Source organism: Rhyacophila brunnea, unplaced genomic scaffold (assembly GCF_057557595.1).
Source record: "Rhyacophila brunnea isolate RB1 unplaced genomic scaffold, BYU_Rbru_1.0 scaffold_2, whole genome shotgun sequence".
In the NCBI taxonomy this organism is placed as follows: domain Eukaryota; kingdom Metazoa; phylum Arthropoda; class Insecta; order Trichoptera; family Rhyacophilidae; genus Rhyacophila; species Rhyacophila brunnea.
In genome coordinates this window covers 51434877-51456174 of record NW_028232859.1, presented here as the reverse complement: position 1 = coordinate 51456174, position 21298 = coordinate 51434877, and the positions used below count along the sequence as shown (strand labels likewise).

The 21298-nt window shown below is 34.6% G+C and overlaps 1 protein-coding gene and 1 non-coding gene across 2 annotated transcripts; one reads left to right on the top strand and one right to left on the bottom strand.

Moving 5' to 3' along the window:
- Nucleotides 1-1712: 1712 nt before the first annotated feature.
- On the bottom strand, nt 1713-18683 carry LOC147072487 (uncharacterized). Its single transcript, XM_085946798.1, has 11 exons — nt 18490-18683; nt 17213-17390; nt 14305-14601; nt 12355-12671; nt 11145-11324; nt 8656-8946; nt 7223-7337; nt 6456-6595; nt 5019-5521; nt 3956-4151; nt 1713-1933 (listed from the first exon to the last, which is right to left on the bottom strand). The coding sequence occupies exons 1-11, from the start codon at nt 18545-18547 to the stop codon at nt 1761-1763; spliced, it is 2448 nt and encodes an 815-aa protein (XP_085802924.1). The 5' UTR covers nt 18548-18683; the 3' UTR covers nt 1713-1760.
- On the top strand, nt 1982-2055 carry TRNAT-AGU (transfer RNA threonine (anticodon AGU)). The gene has a single exon. It is a non-coding gene; the product is annotated as a tRNA-Thr (tRNA).
- Nucleotides 18684-21298: the final 2615 nt, after the last annotated feature.

The window sequence follows — 21298 nt, the reverse complement described above, 5'->3', positions numbered from 1 at the left end:
ACGATGCACCCTAGGTGGAGTGAAATGATAAAGATTTTTGAGCTTTCTCCTGAAGTATCAGTTTTCCATGAAACAAATGAGGCAGGATACACCATAAATTACTAAAATATAGGCATAGTACACATCTATTTTTAATGCATTTTATCCAAAATCTGACAACATCAGCTGGCAACATGACTACAACTGCTACTTTTTTAATACCTAATCAGGGTTGTAAACCTAGCAGGGCCTGGATACCATACACCTAAAACCACTACTGCTCATGTCGGTCCTTAGTCTTCCGCTGACATGAAAATATGGGTCCCGGAATTGAAGTCTTTGTCTAGGATCCCGGTAGGAAATTACCCTGGACGCACGATATCCCGAAGTTTTGAGGTTACTGGACAAAAATAACAAAGCGAAGTTGAAATGGAAATAAAGCTGCCGACCGCAACTGGAACATTATAAATTCACTGAAGATGACTGGATCCTTAACAGAATTTCTTTTATTTGCCGGTGAAAATGTATTATGACCGAAGGAGCTGAAAAAAGCTCGACTTAGATTCTAAATGGAATTTTCACAGGACAGATTATAGATAATAAATAGAATGGTTTGGAATGTTTGAGTGTCCTACGAAAATAGACCACACATTACAGACGTGCAATAGTGTGTGTTGCAACCTTCAAATACACCAATATTGAATGAGCATCACTGAATAAACCGAGAACAGTTGTCAGAACGAAATACAAGCGTATTCTTGACACGTGTTTAAGTTTATCACATTTCTTCCACATTCGAGATCGGTTGCCTGTTACTCCACACCCGTTGGATGTTTCAGTTTCCCTGGAAATTTCTTAAATTTCCACAATATTCTTGAATTTAATAGTTCTCAAATCTCAAGAAATCAAAAAAGTTGAGAAATCACAAGCTCTGATTATGATTGATATTTTAGTCTAAACTAAAATAACGTGTAATAACTTATGCCCCTGCTTATTAGGTATAATATTGATATTACCTACCTAGTAATTTTGTTTCGGAAAAATTTCTAAAAAAAATGTTGGAAACCAAGTAGACCTATTTATAAAATATAGGTACCATATTATCACGTTAACAAGTTAGATAGTTTGTCCCGTAAAAGAGTAAATGTCTGGGAACTACAGGTGAGTTGGAAATACTGTCACCAGTTTGTGTACCTACGAAAGTCTCGGATGCAACTACCCATAGTACGTGTGGCCCAATAAACTTGTTCCAAGAAACTTGTTTGAACGCATGCGATGTGATCATGGGCATCGCGACTCGCTAGTTGGTAGACTTTCAATACTATTGACATAAGATGCGCGCGAGCTAGATGGCATAATACACGTATGTCGAGCTGTGATACACTCAACTGTCATTGGCATCATTGCTCTCTAATATCTATAAGTCTCCATCAAGATCTAATAAGTATTTACGCGTTTATCTGGTTTCGTCACGTCGAGTTTCTCGATTTTTTAGTGTTATAATTGGAACTTATAAACTGAATTAAATTTTTATGCGTGATTATGTAAATGGATAATAATAACCTACCTATATAAACATTTTGTGTAAAAATGGCTTCTAAAAAGTCAAGTAAGCCAAACGCTGTATATAATATTCCAAATTAAGTATTTTGGAAGTCTTCAAAATCGACCAGTTTTCCCACCTCTACTGGGAACCCTTCCCCATCTTTAATTTAAAATAATAAACTGTTTTATTCAAATTTATTGAATCGGTTAATAATAAGTACAATATTATTCATAAATTAAGTAAATAAATATGTTACAATCGTTATTTGTAAAAGTATGAAGAGAGTAAAACTATTTCCTTGAAAGTTTTGCTTATTTCCATTGGATGTACCATTTCGTCCTCCGTGGCATTGTAGTCCTTCGTGCCGTATAACATACCGAATCTGGTCTGGATATCTGCAATCTTTATCTGTAACAAAAATATTTTTATACTGATTATTTTTCATTTCGGCCAAGAGGCGCCGTGGCTTAGTTGGTTAAAGCGCCTGTCTAGTAAACAGGAGATCACGAGTTCGAATCTCGTCGGGGCCTACGGCGCTAAGCGTCGTTTACATTTTTTGTTTTTTTTCGCATTGAAATAAATTAATATTTTATTATTATATTTCAATTATATGGAATTTTTCAAACATTATGAAAGTTACACACTTTTGTTATTAAATTTATTTTACTACTGCCATCTATACTTTTTTATTTTGGTTATATTTTATTAGGTGTGCGTCTTGGACTATATTTCATTTTTTATGAACATGCACAATTCGTACATTTTCACATTACAGCTTGGGTAATTTTGCTTGCAGCCTATTTTTAGAGAAATAAATAATAATTTTCGTCTATTCAATTCTAAACTATCCTAAGCGCCAATGCATAGAATTATTTTCATACCACTTCATATCCTAAGTGACATTATTTGCCAATGTATTGAATTTTTCATAAATTTGAAATTGGAAAAAATCCCCCAAAATTTATTGCACCTACTTAATTTGTTATTAAATTAATATTAAATATTTTTTTAATATTTCGATTGACAGAACTAAAATCGAATTAAATATAGTTTCGTAATTTCTAAATTTCGCTTTCCTGCACATCCTATGGTTTGGCGTTTAGGATAGTTTAGAATTGAATAGACATTATCTTAGTTATATAACTTATAAGATTTTGGTACAAGTCGGTTATGGGTAGGGATTCCAAACCGGGATCCCGAACTATTTTCGATACCTATGAATCCCGGGATTGGTAAACATAATCCCGAAACTTTCAGGATTGTTTTTTTTTATCAATTTTTATGGACAATAAAATAAAAATGAAAATATAACAGAAAAAAAATACAAATAACTACATTAGAAATAAACAGAGTTGTTGCCAATTCATTTTATTTTTTCACATAAATTAATAAAAATGAGAAAGATTGGAAAAAACAATGCTTCGCACTTTTAACACAGTAATTACAGTAAATCATTTAGATTTGTAAATAGTTTAACACACATTAAAAATTCCAGATAATATGTACGATGCAGGTACCATCCGTAAAATGAATTTGAGAAATAGAATAAATAAATCAAGAAACATTTAGTTAGACGTTTCAGCCGTTTACATCTAAGCTGTCTTCTTTTTATAGAAAGTAAACCATTGCACACTATCAGAAAATGCTATTCTGGAGATTATTTCGGGCATATTATTCAGAATATTGTTTAAATTACCTGAATCTTAATTTTTTTTCAACACAATATGTTATTTTTTATTTTAATTGATATTGTATTTTATTTGTTATCCTTTCATAAATAAAACTGTTTTATATTCACATTATTTTTTTATATTACAATATTATTTACTCTTTTAAACCTATGTATTTCCAAGATTGAAGTACTTACACAATATTTAACAATAAATGTTAAATAGTATAAATTATACTAGATTTATTTTTTACCGATTTTATCAATGTTATTTGTATATATAAATTTTTTATATTACCTATGGAATAAAATGCCAATCCCGGGACCAGTCCCGGGATCCCGGGATTGTCAAATTGTAATCCCGAAATCCTGGGATTGAAATTTTGGCTCGGGATTGGATTCCCTAGTTATGGGGAACCGCGCCAATTGTCGTAGCCGATTTTAGCAAAATTCATGAAGTCAAGAATGAAAACCTAAACTAACCCAACCTAACAAATAATCAAGTATATCGGCTATTTTCAAAATGTGTTTGCCGCTGGCTTCCCCGTAACCGACTTCTACCTACCAAGATTTTTTTAAGTTTATAAACATATTATCTCTGGAACATTTTCTGTCTTTATCGCCGAAAGCTGTAAATGTAACTAAACTATTTTTCTCACTATGTAAGTAGGTAGGTATATATTTTAAATCTTTATTATAAATGGCTTTATTTTACCGACCACCCTTTTAATATTAGAAGTAAATATTGATAATAGTCTTACCAGCACATGTGATATGAGTACTTCTTGCTCTAATGATGAAATAAATTGGATCGCAGTATGGACTTCCATCGCATGGGCGATTCACTTGAAAGTTGGCGTCGTATTGTCCATTGACAATTTTACAAGACGTTGCTGCGTCTTCTGAGTATTTTCTTGATATGCAAATGGATATTTCTCCATGGCTTGTACCTTGAAACTATAAAATTAGTATAATTATTATTCTATCATTTTTTTTTATATAATTAGCAGTTACTACATGAATATTCAGGTTAATAGGTTGGAGGTTATTGAGAAAAGGTCCTCCACCAATTCGAATCAACTGAGTTTTCTTCCAAGACCAAACCCATATTATACGGTGATGCTGATTACTCCGTTGTGGATTACCGATCTGCTTGTCAAACTGGTGACCAAGTTTAAAATACTTGCTACAGTTACCGGCTCATCACTCATAATTACATGGAGGCTCATACTGTATCTGTGAGACATGGAATCTGAACAAATCTCACAGATCTCAGCTTTTGAGAGTCAATGTTCGAACTGTTGTGGATTGCGTAGACTCATCAGTCCTGGTGACAGTGAGGTCATCACTAAAGCGCGAAATATATCATGATGCACGTCGCGTACTATCACGTGACGTCAAAGTATTATAAATCAAGGTATAATACCTGTATCAAACTCCATAATCAATCAAACTCTTGAGACGAGCAGCAGTTTTCTAAAGCTTATAATGAATGCTCTCAGATTGACTTTGTACCAGATATCCACAGGCAGTCTTAATAATCATACGGCTGTGAACTATATTACGGTATGCGGTGGAAAACCACTGCAATGCTAATTTCTAAGGTATCAATCATGTCCTACATTACATAATAGCTGAGTCAAATAACTATAAACATATCACATAAGTATGAGGGTCAATAGTTTTAGCATAAAATAAGACATAACAGTAGAGGTGGAGAGCCAGAGAAGTTGATCCAGTAGGCTTGATGTATGTAAAGTCAAGAATAACTACCGTGACAATAATTGGTTGAATGAAAGAGAAAATAAATAATATGATACTGACTTGCACTTTAATCACTGGAACGTATAGTATATTTAGCGGATGTATTCTATACAAAATCTTTTGTCCAACATTTATATAATCTTCGTGTTCAAGACGTATATGGGATGTCTTCGACACTTGACAGGGCTGCGGAATCAGTCTTCTGGGAAGTGGCTTTTCAATAAAATTGAGCCGAATCATCTCGGCTAAAGCTTTCACGTCCGTTTGCGATGATTCTATCAAAACATCCGCATGCATGTGAGAATCGATCGCTAGCCTTTTGAATGCCTTCGTATCCGGTGTTACATACACAAGGAAAATATCTTTGATCATGGTTCTCATTGATTCAATGATCTTAATTGATCTTTCAAGATCATTTTCAGAAAATACTGTTGTCGGCGCTGCTATAATTATAACGTGAGGTAGTCCAGCCACTTCCATGTCCAATATTTCTTGATCTATCTTATTTTCCAAATTTCCTATTAATGTTGTTAAAACTACTGGTAAATTGAGACGATACGGCCCTGAAACAATAGTTGATTACATTAACTTTCTACAAAATGGAAGTTCTTCGTAGTTGTTTCATTCAAAGATTGCTTTCTTTAATAAAATAAGGTTGATTGTCATTCCTATTGTGGTTTGTGCTGCAGGCCACTTTGGCCGAACTTGTAGGAAATGACTTTAATATTTTACAGTAATTGGGGATTGCTGAGACTTTTCTGTGGTTTTTGAAAATTATGTCTTTTCAATACAGTTTCAATTCATAGTAGAACGTTGATTATCCATACCTCTATTATCTGGATTTCATTTTGTTAATCAGGTTTGTATGATTATAAGAAAGTCATACAATTTAAAATAATATGTAATTAGTAATAAAGGTAAATTTTTCAAAAATTGTTATTAAAAAGGTTTATTTATTCTGGAAGTTATATAGATGTTTTATTATTTTTTCCATTGTTCCGACTTAAATCCAGAGGTTGTAGCGTAATAAGAATCTAATAATATTACCTATTGAATATGAAGATACCTGAAGGCGAAACCCTGGTCACAAAAAATTACTCAAATGGAATAGTATAGAATTTAAATCAATTAGTATTTTAATGTAATGTCTTTCCGCCAAGCATTTATAATTTTACAACAAAAACTTAATATTGTACTTGAAGCCTTACCATCATTAATGATGTAGGTTTGTCAGATTTGGGCTGTTTTTTACGGCAACACCATACATTTTAATTTTACATTTTTCCCTGCATTGATTATATAATATATACCAATGTCGTCCGCCATTTTGATTTTACATAATTATTACATAGTGTTGAAAACGCAAAATTAAGCCATACTTAGGACTGTTTTATTTGATTTTCTCAAATCGTCTTTTCTTTACATATATCATTAATGGTGGTGAGGATTCAATTATAGATATATTTGCCAAATAATATAGTTAATGAATTTACTTACAGTTATTTGTACTGTTGGCTATACTGTCAAAAATCTCCAAAATACTATGAGACGATGGTGCCAGCCACTCCCCTGTAGTTCCATGCATTAGTCCGAGAGAGCTCCCCTGACCGGATACATCAAGAGTTTCTGAGAGTATTCTGGGAATCATTTTCATAAAGTATGTCATAATACACTAGAATTTGTTATAAATCGGCCCCTTATGGTCAAAAAACATATCTAAACTTTGAACAATTTTTAGTTACATATGGCACTGGACAAAAAATAACATATTACGTTAACATTTAATTGCATGGTGTTTGTTGCCTTTTAACAATATATTGTATTATTCTTTATGTTTTTTGTGTGAATGAAATTTAATTTAAAAACTTGCAGTTCTCTGCAGTGGAATAGTTATAGTTTTTATTCACAGGTGCCACTGTTAATTTAATTACACATTAAATATGTCCTGAAAACACTTTCTTGTTAATGTCAGTGGAATCTAAATTTATTTGTGTTCGGGGGTCTATTGTAAAGTAGAGAAAAATGACGTACAATTCTTTGACCTTAAGTGGCCCGAAATGTAATTGTATAGAATGCATATTATTGGCGTTGGAGTTGACGTTATCCTCTGGAGAATTGGTTTGTAATCATTTGCCTGCTCTAGATATCGCATTTAAGTTAGTGGAGCAGATGAAAAAGTCCAGGAATTCACCACGATAAGTGATCATTGATTAGTAGTTGATCTATTACAAGATGTGTTTTGTAACACACCTAACAATACTTACGACACTAATTGTTCAGTTTCGTATTTTGTCCACGTCCCATCTGTTATTAAAGTAACATCCATTGGACTCGTATCACCATGTACATTACAATCAGGAAGAGTATCAAGAAGCTTAGCTGAAAAGACAACATACTATATTTATTAATTATTTAACAAGCATAATATTATAATATTGACTATGTAGAAATCCCATCCAATAATGTACAAAAAATATCAATTCTTGATAATTATTATGAACTTTATGCTGGTATCAATAATTTAGGAATGTGCCTCATGTAAAATAATAAAAAAATTGTCTAAAGTCTAAAGCGGAGTACTCATTAGCGAGTCGTAACTGTGACTGTTGCAGATACAGTAACCAGTATGATCGCCAAATAATTAGTTCGCGAGCCTGCTGCGAGCAGGTCGAGGCGCGCTCGCAGTGATCGGTCTTATCGGTTTTTGCCACGAATCAAAGGGAGGCTCGCAATCGCTCGTGGATGTTGAATGTGATACCTGTTGCTCGCTGCGAATAACGAAAATACTTCTATAGTGTTGTTGTACATCTACATCTTTTTACATGAACATGGCTGCTGACTGAGATGAGGAGAAATGCGTACTTTTAATTGATGTTTACAAAAATAATAGAGTACTATGGGAGCCGGTAGCCAAATATCTTAAGGTTATAGCTAATCTATCTTGCACTGATACTGCTTCTCGAAATCTTGTGTTTTTTCTCTCAATATTAGGTCCAATCAAAATTAATTACATTGGTACTCGAAATCTGTAGAACTCATTTGTGTGAAATTCTTGCAATGACCACTGATGTGTTGATATTTCAAAACAGTGAGTAAAGAAGAACTGCTTCTTCTTTTATACATGTCATGTCTCCACCAACGTTATCGAGTAAAAAGTCTATAAAAATATACGCTAGTACTAGCTATCAATTTGTCTGACGTGATTCGGCTTAGAACGAACACTGCGGATACGGTGGCTCGCCATCGGTTACATGGAAATCATTAATGTCGCGTCCACATCTAGAGTTGGTTACAGTATCTAAAACAGTTACAGTTACGGCTTGCTAATGAGTACCCGGCTTTATCCCATCATTATTTTTTTTAACATTGCCTAGAAAAATGTCTTGCGTATGTATAAGTAATGTTTCCATAATTAATTAATAATTAATAAAGTCATCCAATTAGAAAAATGTCTTCTAAAACCTTCCAATAATTATCATTTTCACGATTTGCAAAATGTTCCTCATTATTAAATTTTAAGGAACCACCAAAACATAATATAATATGCACATATAATTTAGTTAATAACAATTTTTTTTGTGTGTAATGTGATTGACAACAATGCCATTTTCGTTTGTTTTGTTCCCCCATTTCAGGCTTCTTTTTTTGGAAAATGTAAAATTATATAATTATATAAGATGAATCAAAAGTATCTTACGCCAGTAATTTTGAAAAGCATCCACCGCTGACTTTGATATCTCTTCAATTTTACTTGGTGTAACATAAACTGTACTAAGAGTCATCCAAAGAATGTTCACAAGATTCAAGGTCTCTTCGTAGATATTAGAGTCTTTGAAAAGTTTAGCCATGTTTTGTTTCCTATGGCACGCCCTTATTCCAGTGTTAAATGCTATCCCGTAGCTTGAATAGTACATCTCTATTATTTGTGACAGGCGGACTCGATCTAAAGTTGACGTCCATTCGTTCACATATTGTGATATGATATAAGCTGGAAATTTAAACATAAAACATTATTACAATCTACAAACTAATTGAGAACATAGGTATAATTCGATTAATATATTTTTTGACATTTTTAACAAGATGACATTCAGATAAAAAATTAGAAAATTATTATATAAAATAAACAGAATATGAAAATATAATTAGCAGCATACAGTGCCTGACTCAATAATTAAGGATTTATAAAATAACATCTGTCTAAACCTAATATATCAGTGGAGAAGACTCAATAGCAAACATTTACGGTTTGGTTAAATGTAAATTGTACGTAAAACATTTCACCGTGGCACAGTTCACCGTAAGCTTTCTTGTCGGAAAGAGATGACCGTATGCTATACGGTCTCCAATTTTATAGATTCAATATGAACATTAATAATTCATTTTCATTGCTGATTTTGGCAAAATTCAAGAATGAAAACGTAACCTAACAAATAATCCAGTACAAATATCGGCTATTTTCAAAATTTGCTTGCTGCTGGCTTCCTGTAAAGTGTAAATCGACAAGAATGGTGTTTTATTTAGACATGAATTTTATGTCGGTACTATGCGACCCAAAGAGGTTGGACTGTCTTTAATATACAGCCATATATTTCCGATACAACATTTCACGGTGACGTGTTGTTACCGCCTAAAGCATGGCATCCTCCGAGGATCCAAGGCCATGAGGCCTGAATCATCATTGGGCGGATTCATGCAGACATGAGCAGATCGACTGCGAGACAGAAATTTCTAGCCCGTATGCTTAGATGTATGAAAATTTATAGTCACCCTTTTGCAACTTCAACAAAATTTAATAGAATCATTCTAGCCCTTAATGTATATAAAATCCCGCATTTTTTTATACCTACATTAATTCTAGAAGCAAGCGAAGTAAAACCTAGCGTCATTATAAATTAAATTTTAAAAATACTTTCAAGCAAGCTGTAATTTGAAAGCCAATAAATAGCAAATCGTCGTTGAAACTAGAAAATTGTGTAACTCCAAAAACACTACTTTACAGGAGAGACAAAAAACATTATGGTTTCCTATACAAATGTATGGTTTTGGAGTGAAATCATCCATGATTTAACAATGATACAATTTTTCTGGAATTACAAAATTTGCAAGACGGATAGATATTATCAACGGCCACTAGATGGCATTCAAAGTCAATTTTCGATTAAAACGGAGTTACACAATTTTCTAGTTTCAACGACGAAATGATTTTGTAGTTATCTATAACTTAAAACAATCGTCAGCACAACACTTTAGATGCCTAAAATAATAATTATTAATATAATTTTTTTAATATTATTACATTAGCCTTCATCCAAATTTGACCAATATTAAAATTCGTATACCTAGGTACTTATATAAATATTGGAAGCAAAGTTCCCAGCCATACAATGTACCTAATACCTAGAATACCTAGTATATTTTTAGTCTTAACTCTAAACTGATTTGAGATTATTTGTAAAAATATGTGTCGTAATTGTTAATAGATAAGCAGATAATATTATGTAGGTACTTAGCAAAGAAATATTTTAAAATTATACCTATTAGCCTACTAGGTACACAGTAAGTAGGTAATAATTTTTCGAGCCAGGCGAAAATTCTCAGAAATGCCACTGACCCAGCAAAGGGTCTGCTTCAGAACCCAGGTACCTACAAACTTCGGAATTTAAATTTATTTATTTTATAAATTATATTTTGTTAAATGTTTTATACACTGTATTGTTTACTGTAAATATATTCCGAACAATAAAAAGCACTGTTTTCGCCGCGTTGTCAATCAAACACGCATATCCCCGAAAGAAGAAGCCAGCAGACGATAACCTTGACCTTTACATCATCACGGGGGGTTCAGAGCAACCTACACCCCCCCCTCCTTTCGGAGGTGACAGTGTGATACTGATACGAACTGCATACGTACAAATTTCCGGACACGTTACGGTTTACCTATTGTTTATTTATGAGTGTTTATATATCGATAAAAGTGTTAAAAATAACATTTACTTGTGTTTTTATTTAAATTAGTCAGTGACATCTATCTAACTGTAAGGAAATATTTGAATTATTTAAGCCTAATCGACACATTCAAGATGTAAACAAACACATAAAAACATTAAATTTATTTAAGATTAAACAAGACGATTGGAGAGAAGCCTGCTGCATGCCAGAAAAACAAAACTGTATGTTTCTCACCATCTATCCCGGCCAATATTTCAGCGTCTGTCATTTCCCATTCATAAGGAACCTTCGCTGCGAGATGTAGATTTCTTGGAATAAGGCTGTCGTTCCAGTTTCCTCCGGGACCGAGGGAATATCTGTTGATATTTTCTTGTGCGATCGGTCCCTGCCGAATTGCCAGCTCAGCCAAATCACCTATGATGTGCGTATAACCAAACATGAAATAGTTGTTGAAAGATTTTTTACATTGTAAATTGATATCCTCGATGAAGGCAATTTGAAAAATTATTTTACCTAATACTAAAAATTATCACAGGATTCAAAAATAGTTTACCTATAAACAAGGTAAAGTTGGATTATTTTTCAAATGTACGATTTCTTATGTATTCACCTTGGTTCCTTCATGAACAGACAAAATGATATTATCTATACAGGAAATTTAGCAAATAAATACTACTTTTGCTATAATGCTACTTTATGCTAGTTTATTATGACATTTCAAGTCCTGCACACTATCTAGCCGAAAACAAGTGAAGCCTTTACCTCCATAAACTTGAAATATGTGAAATGAACGAGCCCTAAGAATGAAAATTTTTCCACCGTATCTTTGTATATAATATAACCGAATAAACAATAATGAATCAACTGCGATGGGGAAACTTATGTCTTTGGCTATCCTAACCGAGGTCTTAGAATTCCTTTGCATAGTTGCAAAAATGTTTAAACACACCTATTCCTAAGAACAATCCTTGCGAGTAATACTGAAGCTGATCCTAACGGCTGCCCCAATTTTTAATGTTATGTGTTCGGCAATGAAAATCCTTACCAACGATCTCCGATTCTTCACACGGTCCAACGGAAGGTGTTTAAAAGTAAAAATATTCTACGGGTGTTAATCTGAAGTTGGTTTTTTAGTTAAATCTCAGTGGTCTAAAGGGGAAGGAACTCACTAGAGTCCGATCTTCAGTGAAACAACTCGGAGAGTTGAGCTGAGTTAGGTTTCACTGAGATGAATGATATCACAATCATTTACAATGTTACAAATATGAAATAGATAGTATGTAATAATATGATAGATAGAGTTATCAATGACTGCGGTATGCTCGGGGTACTAAATTGCAAAGCAACCACTTTAGATTTTAACAGGCGGAGAGAGTTGTTGGTGGAAGCTAGGACCCGGGATTATTGCACTATATCTATGTAGGAACAGTTTTGCAGCTTATACCTGTCAGTGTAGCCGCTAGAATGTTTGAGATCATTTTATCAGATTGTAAAATCGTATTCTGTACATCATCCCATTCGACATCACTTATACGTTCGTTGAATCGTTTTTTCGAAGATGGCGAAGGCAGTTCATATTTTTCCACTTCCTTTCGCAGATCTTTCATGTAGACATTTTGCGGCTCCAGGGCGGCTGATATTCCGGCAATTAATGTTCCCGGAGAAATATTGCCCCAGTGGGTTTGGACTACTCCATTCTCGACTGGACACCGACTGAATGAAGATAATTTATTTATTCTGGTGTTGTTGGAAGCGAGCCATCTTGAAAAACATTCAAAACAGTCCAAAAATTATATTAACTACACTACGGTTTTCGCTCCAAAATTGAATCATAATACATATTATTATATACATAACTAAATTATATTCAAGAAATGAGTCTTTGTCTTTGTCTTCAAGTATTCATCAAGGCAAAAATGATTTGTCATCCTTTCCGGTGTTTTGTTGTACACAGTTTGTACACAGACAGAATTTTATGTGTTCATTTGAAATATTAAAGAAACCGGGTTTCTTTTCAAGTTTCAATAATGATCTCATTGAATGACATAACGGTGAATATCAATATAATAATTATATAAACACTGAAATATCTAGTCATAAGTTCAAGGTGTGTCAAAAATCTCACACCCCCAATCCAATCGAATGAATAAAAATAGTTGGTCAAGCGAACTACTACTACTTAACCAATTCTCCGTAAACCATCATTTCTGTGTTAGAAACATTATACATATGGTTATGATCAGGGCTTTTTTTTAACAAACAAAGGTGCCGAAACTCACTTCTTGCCAAACTTCTTACCTACTAAAGAAAATTATACTTATTCAAATATCATTGAAGTGCATAAAAAATTAAACAAACAAACAAAAAATACAAATAAACAACTAAAGTTGTTAAAAATAAAATTGTAAAAACATCATATATTTGAATAAAAGTATATAGTGATTTCCATGGCCCTCACATCCTGAAGCGGGCCCCCTACCTATCACTGAGGTTAAAGGCAGTGTGACGCTCTATAGTAGCGTTTTTCAAATGGTGTTCGAGGTAAAATGAAGGGTATTCAGTGTATCAACAAATATTAACTAAAAAATGCAACACAATCACATTGATTTTAAAATGTCAATATGCCTGAAGTTAATTAGCGCCGCACGATTAGAGCAAATTTGTGTTGTGCGTTTATCCCACTTGTCTAGTCGAATCCCCAGGCTAGAGCCCTGTCAGCCATGATGATTTCCAAAGTTCAGTCCAATTCTCGTCTCTATTCCTTTTCTTAGTGATAGAGTCAATGGCCGAATGTCTTCCACTGAGTAACTACCGATCAACATATTTTGAAGGATCAAAAAGTGTCAAAGGTGGTCCGATGAGTTTGATGAACAAAAATGCCGAAACTGTTTTGGCCTTCAACGAAGCTCTTATTGGGATAATAATTAGATTCATTTGCGAAAATTCGCGTTCACATTCACTTGAAGAAATGGTAATAGAATTCAATGCATATATCAAACGCGATAGTTATTCAGGACATGTCTTTTCATATGAGATTATTCAGGAAAATTAACTTGTGACCTAACTGTGACTAACCTATGTGAGTGCGAACATTGTTTCGTCTAATTGCTTTTGAAATATTAAAAATAACGTGAAAAAAGGTGCCGGAACGCTGTTCCACCACATTACATGACAAAAAAGCCCTGGTTATGATTATATTACAGTGACTATATTGTATTCTGCATATCAAACATTAATTATTTATTATTCTTAGTATAATATGATTTCGCTATATTAACTATCTGAATTATAATCTAATCTTCAAGATATCTTATCAACGCCCTAGCCCTAGCTTTTCTCCGACTAATTCATAACAAATTTGGTAGGTACACGATTTATTGATTTGAAAACTTACATGTTGGTAAAAGTGATATTGGTATTTAGATTGGGTTTATCCCTCGCCATGGTAATTGGACATATTTTAACCTCATCTCCTCTTTCCCACGGGTCAACCCCTGACGATATCAACAAATGGAGTGTGCACATATCAGCTAATTCCACTCCTTCGTGAATATTGATGTACTCTTTTCCAGGAATCAGAAGGTCCATTAGGAAATTGTATTTGGTCAATTGAAAACCCGAAGGCCTGTAAGGAATGAAGAACTCTGTTTCCACCGCATCTTTAGCCCGTTCTATTCCATCGAGTCGGAGGCTAGAAATAACAAGCATATTTAATAACCTTCACAGATTTACTAAAATTAGGCTTCCACCTTTTGACTTCATTATTTTTGACCTATAATTTACTGCTGGAGGTGATTTTGGAATCTTTTCCGGATGAGTCGTATGAATATTCAAAATATAGACGCAGTGGATTTCTGTTAAGTATACTTTGTATATTAACAATTTCTATCCACATAATGCCCATCTTCAAAATTCATATACTACTATAAATAATGCACCCTTTTTATTGTAAATTATTATAAATAGGCGCATACTGACTGAGCAAGAAGCCACGGGCATTTGCTTCGTGAAAATCGCTATGCAAACCAACTTGCCTGCCGGTTCGCAACAAAGTTAACATCACCCGAAGCAGCCGCGCGCCGCACCTTTGAGCATCGATAAACCGACAACGATTGGATCTCGGTTGAGGCACATGCATTTGCCTCAGGCGAATCGTATACTGACTGACTGAGCATTTTGCCTCGCGAGGATTTTACGTATATTTTCTATGGCGAAGCTGCCTCGCGACCACGCGAACCTGCTCGCTCAGTCAGTACACGCCTAATAGCAATTAAATTTTTTATGGTGGGTAGTTCCTCTAAAGTCAGAGTGCATTTTTTTGCGTATTATAATATTGCAGAAGTTTTTTGACTGACAAGCGACATAACAATGTTTAAATTTCTATTCTGTATACTAGCGCAGGTATAATCGAACATGTATAGTAGAGACTTGTGCAAGTCTGAAGCAGTTGCATATTTTTCGTGTTTTTCGACAACATATATGAGGCGTCTAATTACAAAAAGCGACAAGTTCACAATTCGATATTTGCGGGAAACAACGTTTTTATGTTTCAAGCTTCAATTATTTGTTTTAACATGAGATTATTTTTTTCGTTGTATTCTATGTCAAAATAAGAACCAAATGGCAATTTGTTTCAGCCGATAAACTCTTGAATGTAATAAATAAGGCAAAATAAAATTTGACGTAGCGCTACTTGAACCTCACTTTTTAATAAAATTTATCCTGCATAAGGCACATATTTCCGTGGCACTGTCATGAGTTTACCGGATGCTACAGCATGGGAGACGCCATTTCTAATATTGAACGTTCCATTATTGGCTGACTTAAACACGCGCGAAATCAACCAAGCTTTAAATAATATGAAACACGGACTTGGCGCTTTTTCTAATAAATCGAGACTTAAAATATTTTTTTTCGTAGGGTTTTGTCGCGTTTTGGAATTTATAGATCAATACATATTGTGTAAAATTATACAAATACGTGCATATTTTTTTCGCGATTATGACCAAATGTGGACTTATCGCTTTTTGGAATTAGACGCCTAATACATATGGATAATACGTAAGTATAAAATTTGTGCCGTGTGGTATACCTACTTGTGCAAAAACATTGCATTTATGTATATACCTGACTTTGGAAGAACTACCCCACCAAGAAAATTTAATTGCTATTTACAATTAATACACAAACAACGATGGATAGTATTGGGTTTTGAGATTAAATTGTATAAAAAATTTACCAAGTCAATTCGAAAAGACTTGACGATTACTACCGATTTAGAGCAAGTAAGTAGATACTTCATTTTATGGACTTAATGATATTATTTCATCTATTCTCGCGGCACCCTGCAAATTTATATAATTTCAAATAACATGAAAAGAACAGTAAGTTGATATCTTCCTGTTTGTCATGTTGTGAAGAACCTGTCTATTTCTATGAATTCATTATAATTGAAGGGTTGGGTAGAAGAGGGCATGAAACGCATTTAAAAATTCTGATGATGAGTTGTTTCTTATAATAATATAGAATTTTATTAAGTGTATCAAATCACTAGCGGTGCCTGTTGTCTTCAGATCGAAATGATTTTTGGAATGGACATGTTAAATTAGAAATGGATGATACTAGCAAAACATGCCACAGTAGAATGCTCTGATATTCTTGAGGCCCTTTTCCTATACATGTCCTTAATTATATATTATTTTTAGTATATGAGGCGTCTAATTCCAAAAAGCGATAAGTCCACATTTGGTCAAAATCGAGAAAAAATACGCACGTATTCTTTGTATAATTTTACACAATATGTATTGATCTATAAATTCCAAAACGCGACATAACCCTACGAAAAAAAATATTTTAAGTCTCGATTTATTAGAAAAAGCGCCAAGTCCGTGTTTCATATTATTTAAAGCTTGGTTGATTTCGCGCGTGTTTAAGTCAACCAATAAGGGAACGTTCAATATTGAAAAGGGCGTCTCCCATGCTGTAGCATCTGGTAAACTCATGACAATGCCACGGAAATATGTGCCTTATGCGGAGTAAATTAAAAAGTGAGCTACAAATAGCGCTACGTCCAATTTTATTTTGCATATATTTTTTACATTTAAGAGTTTATCGGCTGAAACAAATTGCCATTTGGTTCTAATTTCGACATAGAATACAACGGAAAAAGTAATCTCACGTTAAAACAAATAATTGAAGCTTGAAACATAAAAACGTTCTTTCCCGAAAATATTGAAATGTGGACTTGTCGCTTTTTGTAATTAGACTCCTCATATATATTTTTAAATATTGATTATATTGACCTGTGCAAAAGCGAAGAACTCAAGACTCGCAAATTAAGATTTCTATTATTTTGCTCAATTTTGTTTATAAGCTCCACCAGAAGTTGTACATTACGGGGAGCATTTTTTGGTATACCTCCATTTTTGTAACAGTCAATCAAATGACTTGGAAGTGTTCCTGCTGCGGCACAATCGATACCTAGAAATGGCGATAATACATGATTATTTAAAGCAAAGTGTTAGGTACCTACTTGAGACTTTCATGGTTGGTTATTTGGTATTGTATTTGGTTTTTTGGGTTGTGAAGTTTACTGTTATATGTTCCTGACCCTTAAGAGCATTTTGTAAAATCTCACAGAACCTCTACCTGACCAATACACAATAGGGTGAAGAGGGGTAAATTGCAAAACAAAATGAACAGTGCATAGTAGGCGGAGACGCTTATTATTGACAGTGAAATTCTCCGACTTTTATTGTTTCTTGTTACCTTCAAAAATTCGCTAAAGTGAAATAATTATAAATAAATAAAAAATAATTAGTTCTTGAATATGTTGTATTTCAGTTAATATGTACTTTATTTATATTATATTTTAGCTACTTTTAGAATCATTGACAAAACAAATAGTACATAACAATGATGACAGCTTTATTAAACTATATAATTTGTTGCCTGTGCATGTATGAGCATGACGGGAATGCATTCAGCCAATTCAGAGACGAATCTTATGACTACATTTAAGTTCATAAACTGACGTAACCATGTAGAGCTACTTCTGATCTGGATGATGCCAGATATTGCAACACTTCATACCCTTGTGGCGCAGTATCAAGTATTCTATTGCCATGTCCCACTCTCCCTTATTGTGCAGTGTTACATAAGCGATCTACAAACTGCAGGTCTCACATGTTGGGAACCGCAAGACGTGGCAATGGACTAAGGGAAGTGACGGGACCTTATGCTTATTCTATGCTCTGATATTGGAGCGTAACAGGATGCAGTACCGTATATGTTGTCTATACCCGCATTTCCATTGGCTCTACATTTGGAAAATAGGTGCAATTTTTTACAACTTACAAGTAGGGGTATTTTCTATTTTACAATAATTGTGAAATTAAATAATAATAGTTTGTTAATTTTTTAAATCCAGTCAGAATCACATGAACAACGATACTTGTACGACATACTGACACTGTTACTTTAGAATAACCTAAGAATCAGGTTCACATTTAAACATAAAATGACAGTTAATAGACAATAATATTTGAAGAAAAGTAGTAGATATTAAATGAGATCTCACTTATCACATGTGCTATCACAATCAAAGACACTGACAAAACTGATCGTGTGAAATGCATTCTGTCATTATTGAATCAAACAACATTCTTTTCACATAGTTCACCATACCATCAAAGATCACCAAAGACTGTTCTGATAAATAATAATTGAAAGTGAAAAAAAATGTACTACTCTTCTCTGTTGTTTAATATGCGATAGAGCTCTTCGCACTAAGTCAATATAAATGATACTCACTGATTAGATAGCCGCATATGAGGTGTGTTGTTTTTATCTTTATTTCATAGTAGTGTTACAATGAATCATATTACATTCATGCAACAAAAGTTGAACTACTCCAAGAAGCCCTAAGCTAAACCATAGGTATTCAAAATGTGTACCTCAGAGTATTCGAAAAAAAAAAAAAATTTCAACGATATTAATTCAATGCGCTTATGCATGATCACAATAATAGATTCATATAAATACTTAGTAGGCTGTTTTCTTCAAGCAATAATTGCCAGTAAATTAATCTTCCTTTATCAGTGTGGTGACCATTCCTCCTTTATTTTAGAGAAATGAATAGTGTTTTCTACTTTTCTTTCGAAACCTATATTTTGTTCTATACAGTAGTCATTTGAACTTATGACGAAAAATAAATTCAGGTCAGGTCACCCTTCACATTTAGAAGAGTCCCATTCAACCATACAAGTGGTTTATTTACCTCTTAATACTACAAGTTTATTATTACAGTCAATGGATCAAGAAAATATTGCTAACTTCATTAAGTACATTATTTAAGAATCACTTTTCCCCAAAAAATTGCGGGAACAGAACATTTTTCATGCGATAAAGAAGATATATTCTGAAGAATGGTCCAATGTAACGATGAAATGTATGGAAAAAAACTCTTAAAACCCTTTAATACTTTGGACGCGGAAGACGCACACGGTGCGTAATGACCATGCGGCCGATCGATGTAATTAACGTGCATTTTAAAGGGGGCAATTAAAATCTCATTATCTATTCAGCAGCGAAAGCGTTAAATGCCGGGCGGTGGTATTAGAATGGTGGTACCCAGTGGGCCACGAATTTTGTATGAAAAAATAAAACCTTAGAAACATCATTATTTAGAAATATAATAAAAGTATTGATACCGGATGAAGGTCTCCCACAGGAGACCACCTCAAAGAGCGAACCGAACCATCATCTTTCCCAAAACATCACAGCCTACGTCCACTCTTCGCGCTTCTCGCAACCCTCGGCCGAGCGGAGCCCGCCTCAAAAAAATCAGAAATTCGAATTCGTCTACGCTCCCGCCAAAACACAGACGCGGTCTACCAAAAACGGCCGCTCGAAACAGCGCCGTCGGTAAAACAGGGAGGTTCGCGACCGACACGACAAACAGGACGCCGCGAATCTGTCAGTTGGATGGGCGCGAAAAGCTCTCTCTTGCCTCGGACCTCGAACAGCTAGGATCTCCCGCCAAAAAACCGAACAGCCAGGATCTCTCTCTCGCCTCGGACCCCGAACAAGAAGCATCTCCAGATTCTCCAGCCAAGCCGCAAGCCCCGATCCTCTCTATCGCATTGGACGCCGAACAGCAAGCATCGCCTCGGACGCGGAGCAAGAAGCATTCTGAACAGCCCAGCCAGCATCTCCCGCCAAAAAGACTGCATCGCCAAGCCGCAAGCACTGACTCTCGCCTCGGATGCCAAGTATCAGCAGCCCAGCCCGCGACACCACGTCTGCAGCCCGCCAAGTCGCCATGACCAACCCACCGCCAACGACTACCCTGTATCTATGAAAAATAAACTAACCTCACAGCACACACCGTGCGTTTCTATCTCCCACCCCCGCTTCTTTGGCCATGACATTATCACGGTCTGCCATTTCCGCCTAAAAACGAAGAAGGCCGGTGATAGTATGTCATAAAGACTTGTATATCGGTTAAGAATGTCACCATAATTACAAGAGATGGCAGTATATTGTGTACAATATATTAATTTATTTAAAACAACCGACCGAGGCTAGTGTAATGAGTGTAAAGTACATCGTGGCCGGTCTTGCATGCATGGATTTGTAGAGCGCATAACACGCTTGTGGCATACAACCGGTTAAAAAGATTTACTAACAATATGAATTTTAATAGCGAAGAGAAGTGGCTAATGGTATTGTACAATTTGTACAAATGTACAATAACATTAGCCACTTGTAAGTCAACTTTTGGAAAATGATGTGGAGAAAGTCACAAGCCACGACTTGATTGAGATTGAGGAACAAGTTGCAGAAGAAAATGTAATGGAGCTAAAATAACTAGATGAACACGAAGAACCGCCCAAAAAAATTGTGCTGAAAAAATGGCTGCAGCTTTTAGCCACACAATTTCAAAATATGGAGCCCGTCTCATCTGCGTTGTAAAAATAACGGTGGATTATAGCAGTTGTCGGATAATCGAGCGGCAGATTACTGAGATCTCGCTGTACTTTGTTTTCATTAATTTAAATTATGATAAATTGACAAGTAATTAACTCAAAAAAAAACTCAAAAATATAAACGAGAAGTCTCGAATCTGATTTTGAAAGGAAAAAAAATTGGCTGATTACAACATTTTTAGGGCGCTATGAAAGAATTTGCACGTTCTTCAAATCAACTGGATTCCGGCATCCTGGAACACCATTAGATTCCATCTAAAGAGTGAATACGGCAGAGCTACGTGATGCCACACATAACCTAGGAAGATGCAAAAAAACTGGTGAGTGACAGGGATTCTTGAAGTTGTCATCTGGGGTTCATATTATGCTCTAACAGAGGAGCGGAATTATTTTTGTATG

What these genes read in the sequence shown, in the direction of transcription:
- LOC147072487 (XM_085946798.1), bottom strand. Translation starts at nt 18,547, where the DNA reads ATGCATTTCACACGATCAGTTTTGTCAGTGTCTTTGATTGTGATAGCA. An exon ending in TGCTTTTCAAAATTACTGGC is followed by an intron (nt 7,338 to 8,655) that starts GTAAGATACTTT and finishes TTGTCTTTTCAG; the next exon opens with CTAAGCTTCTTGATACTCTT. An exon ending in TACTCATATCACATGTGCTG is followed by an intron (nt 1,934 to 3,955) that starts GTAAGACTATTA and finishes TTTTTGTTACAG; the next exon opens with ATAAAGATTGCAGATATCCA.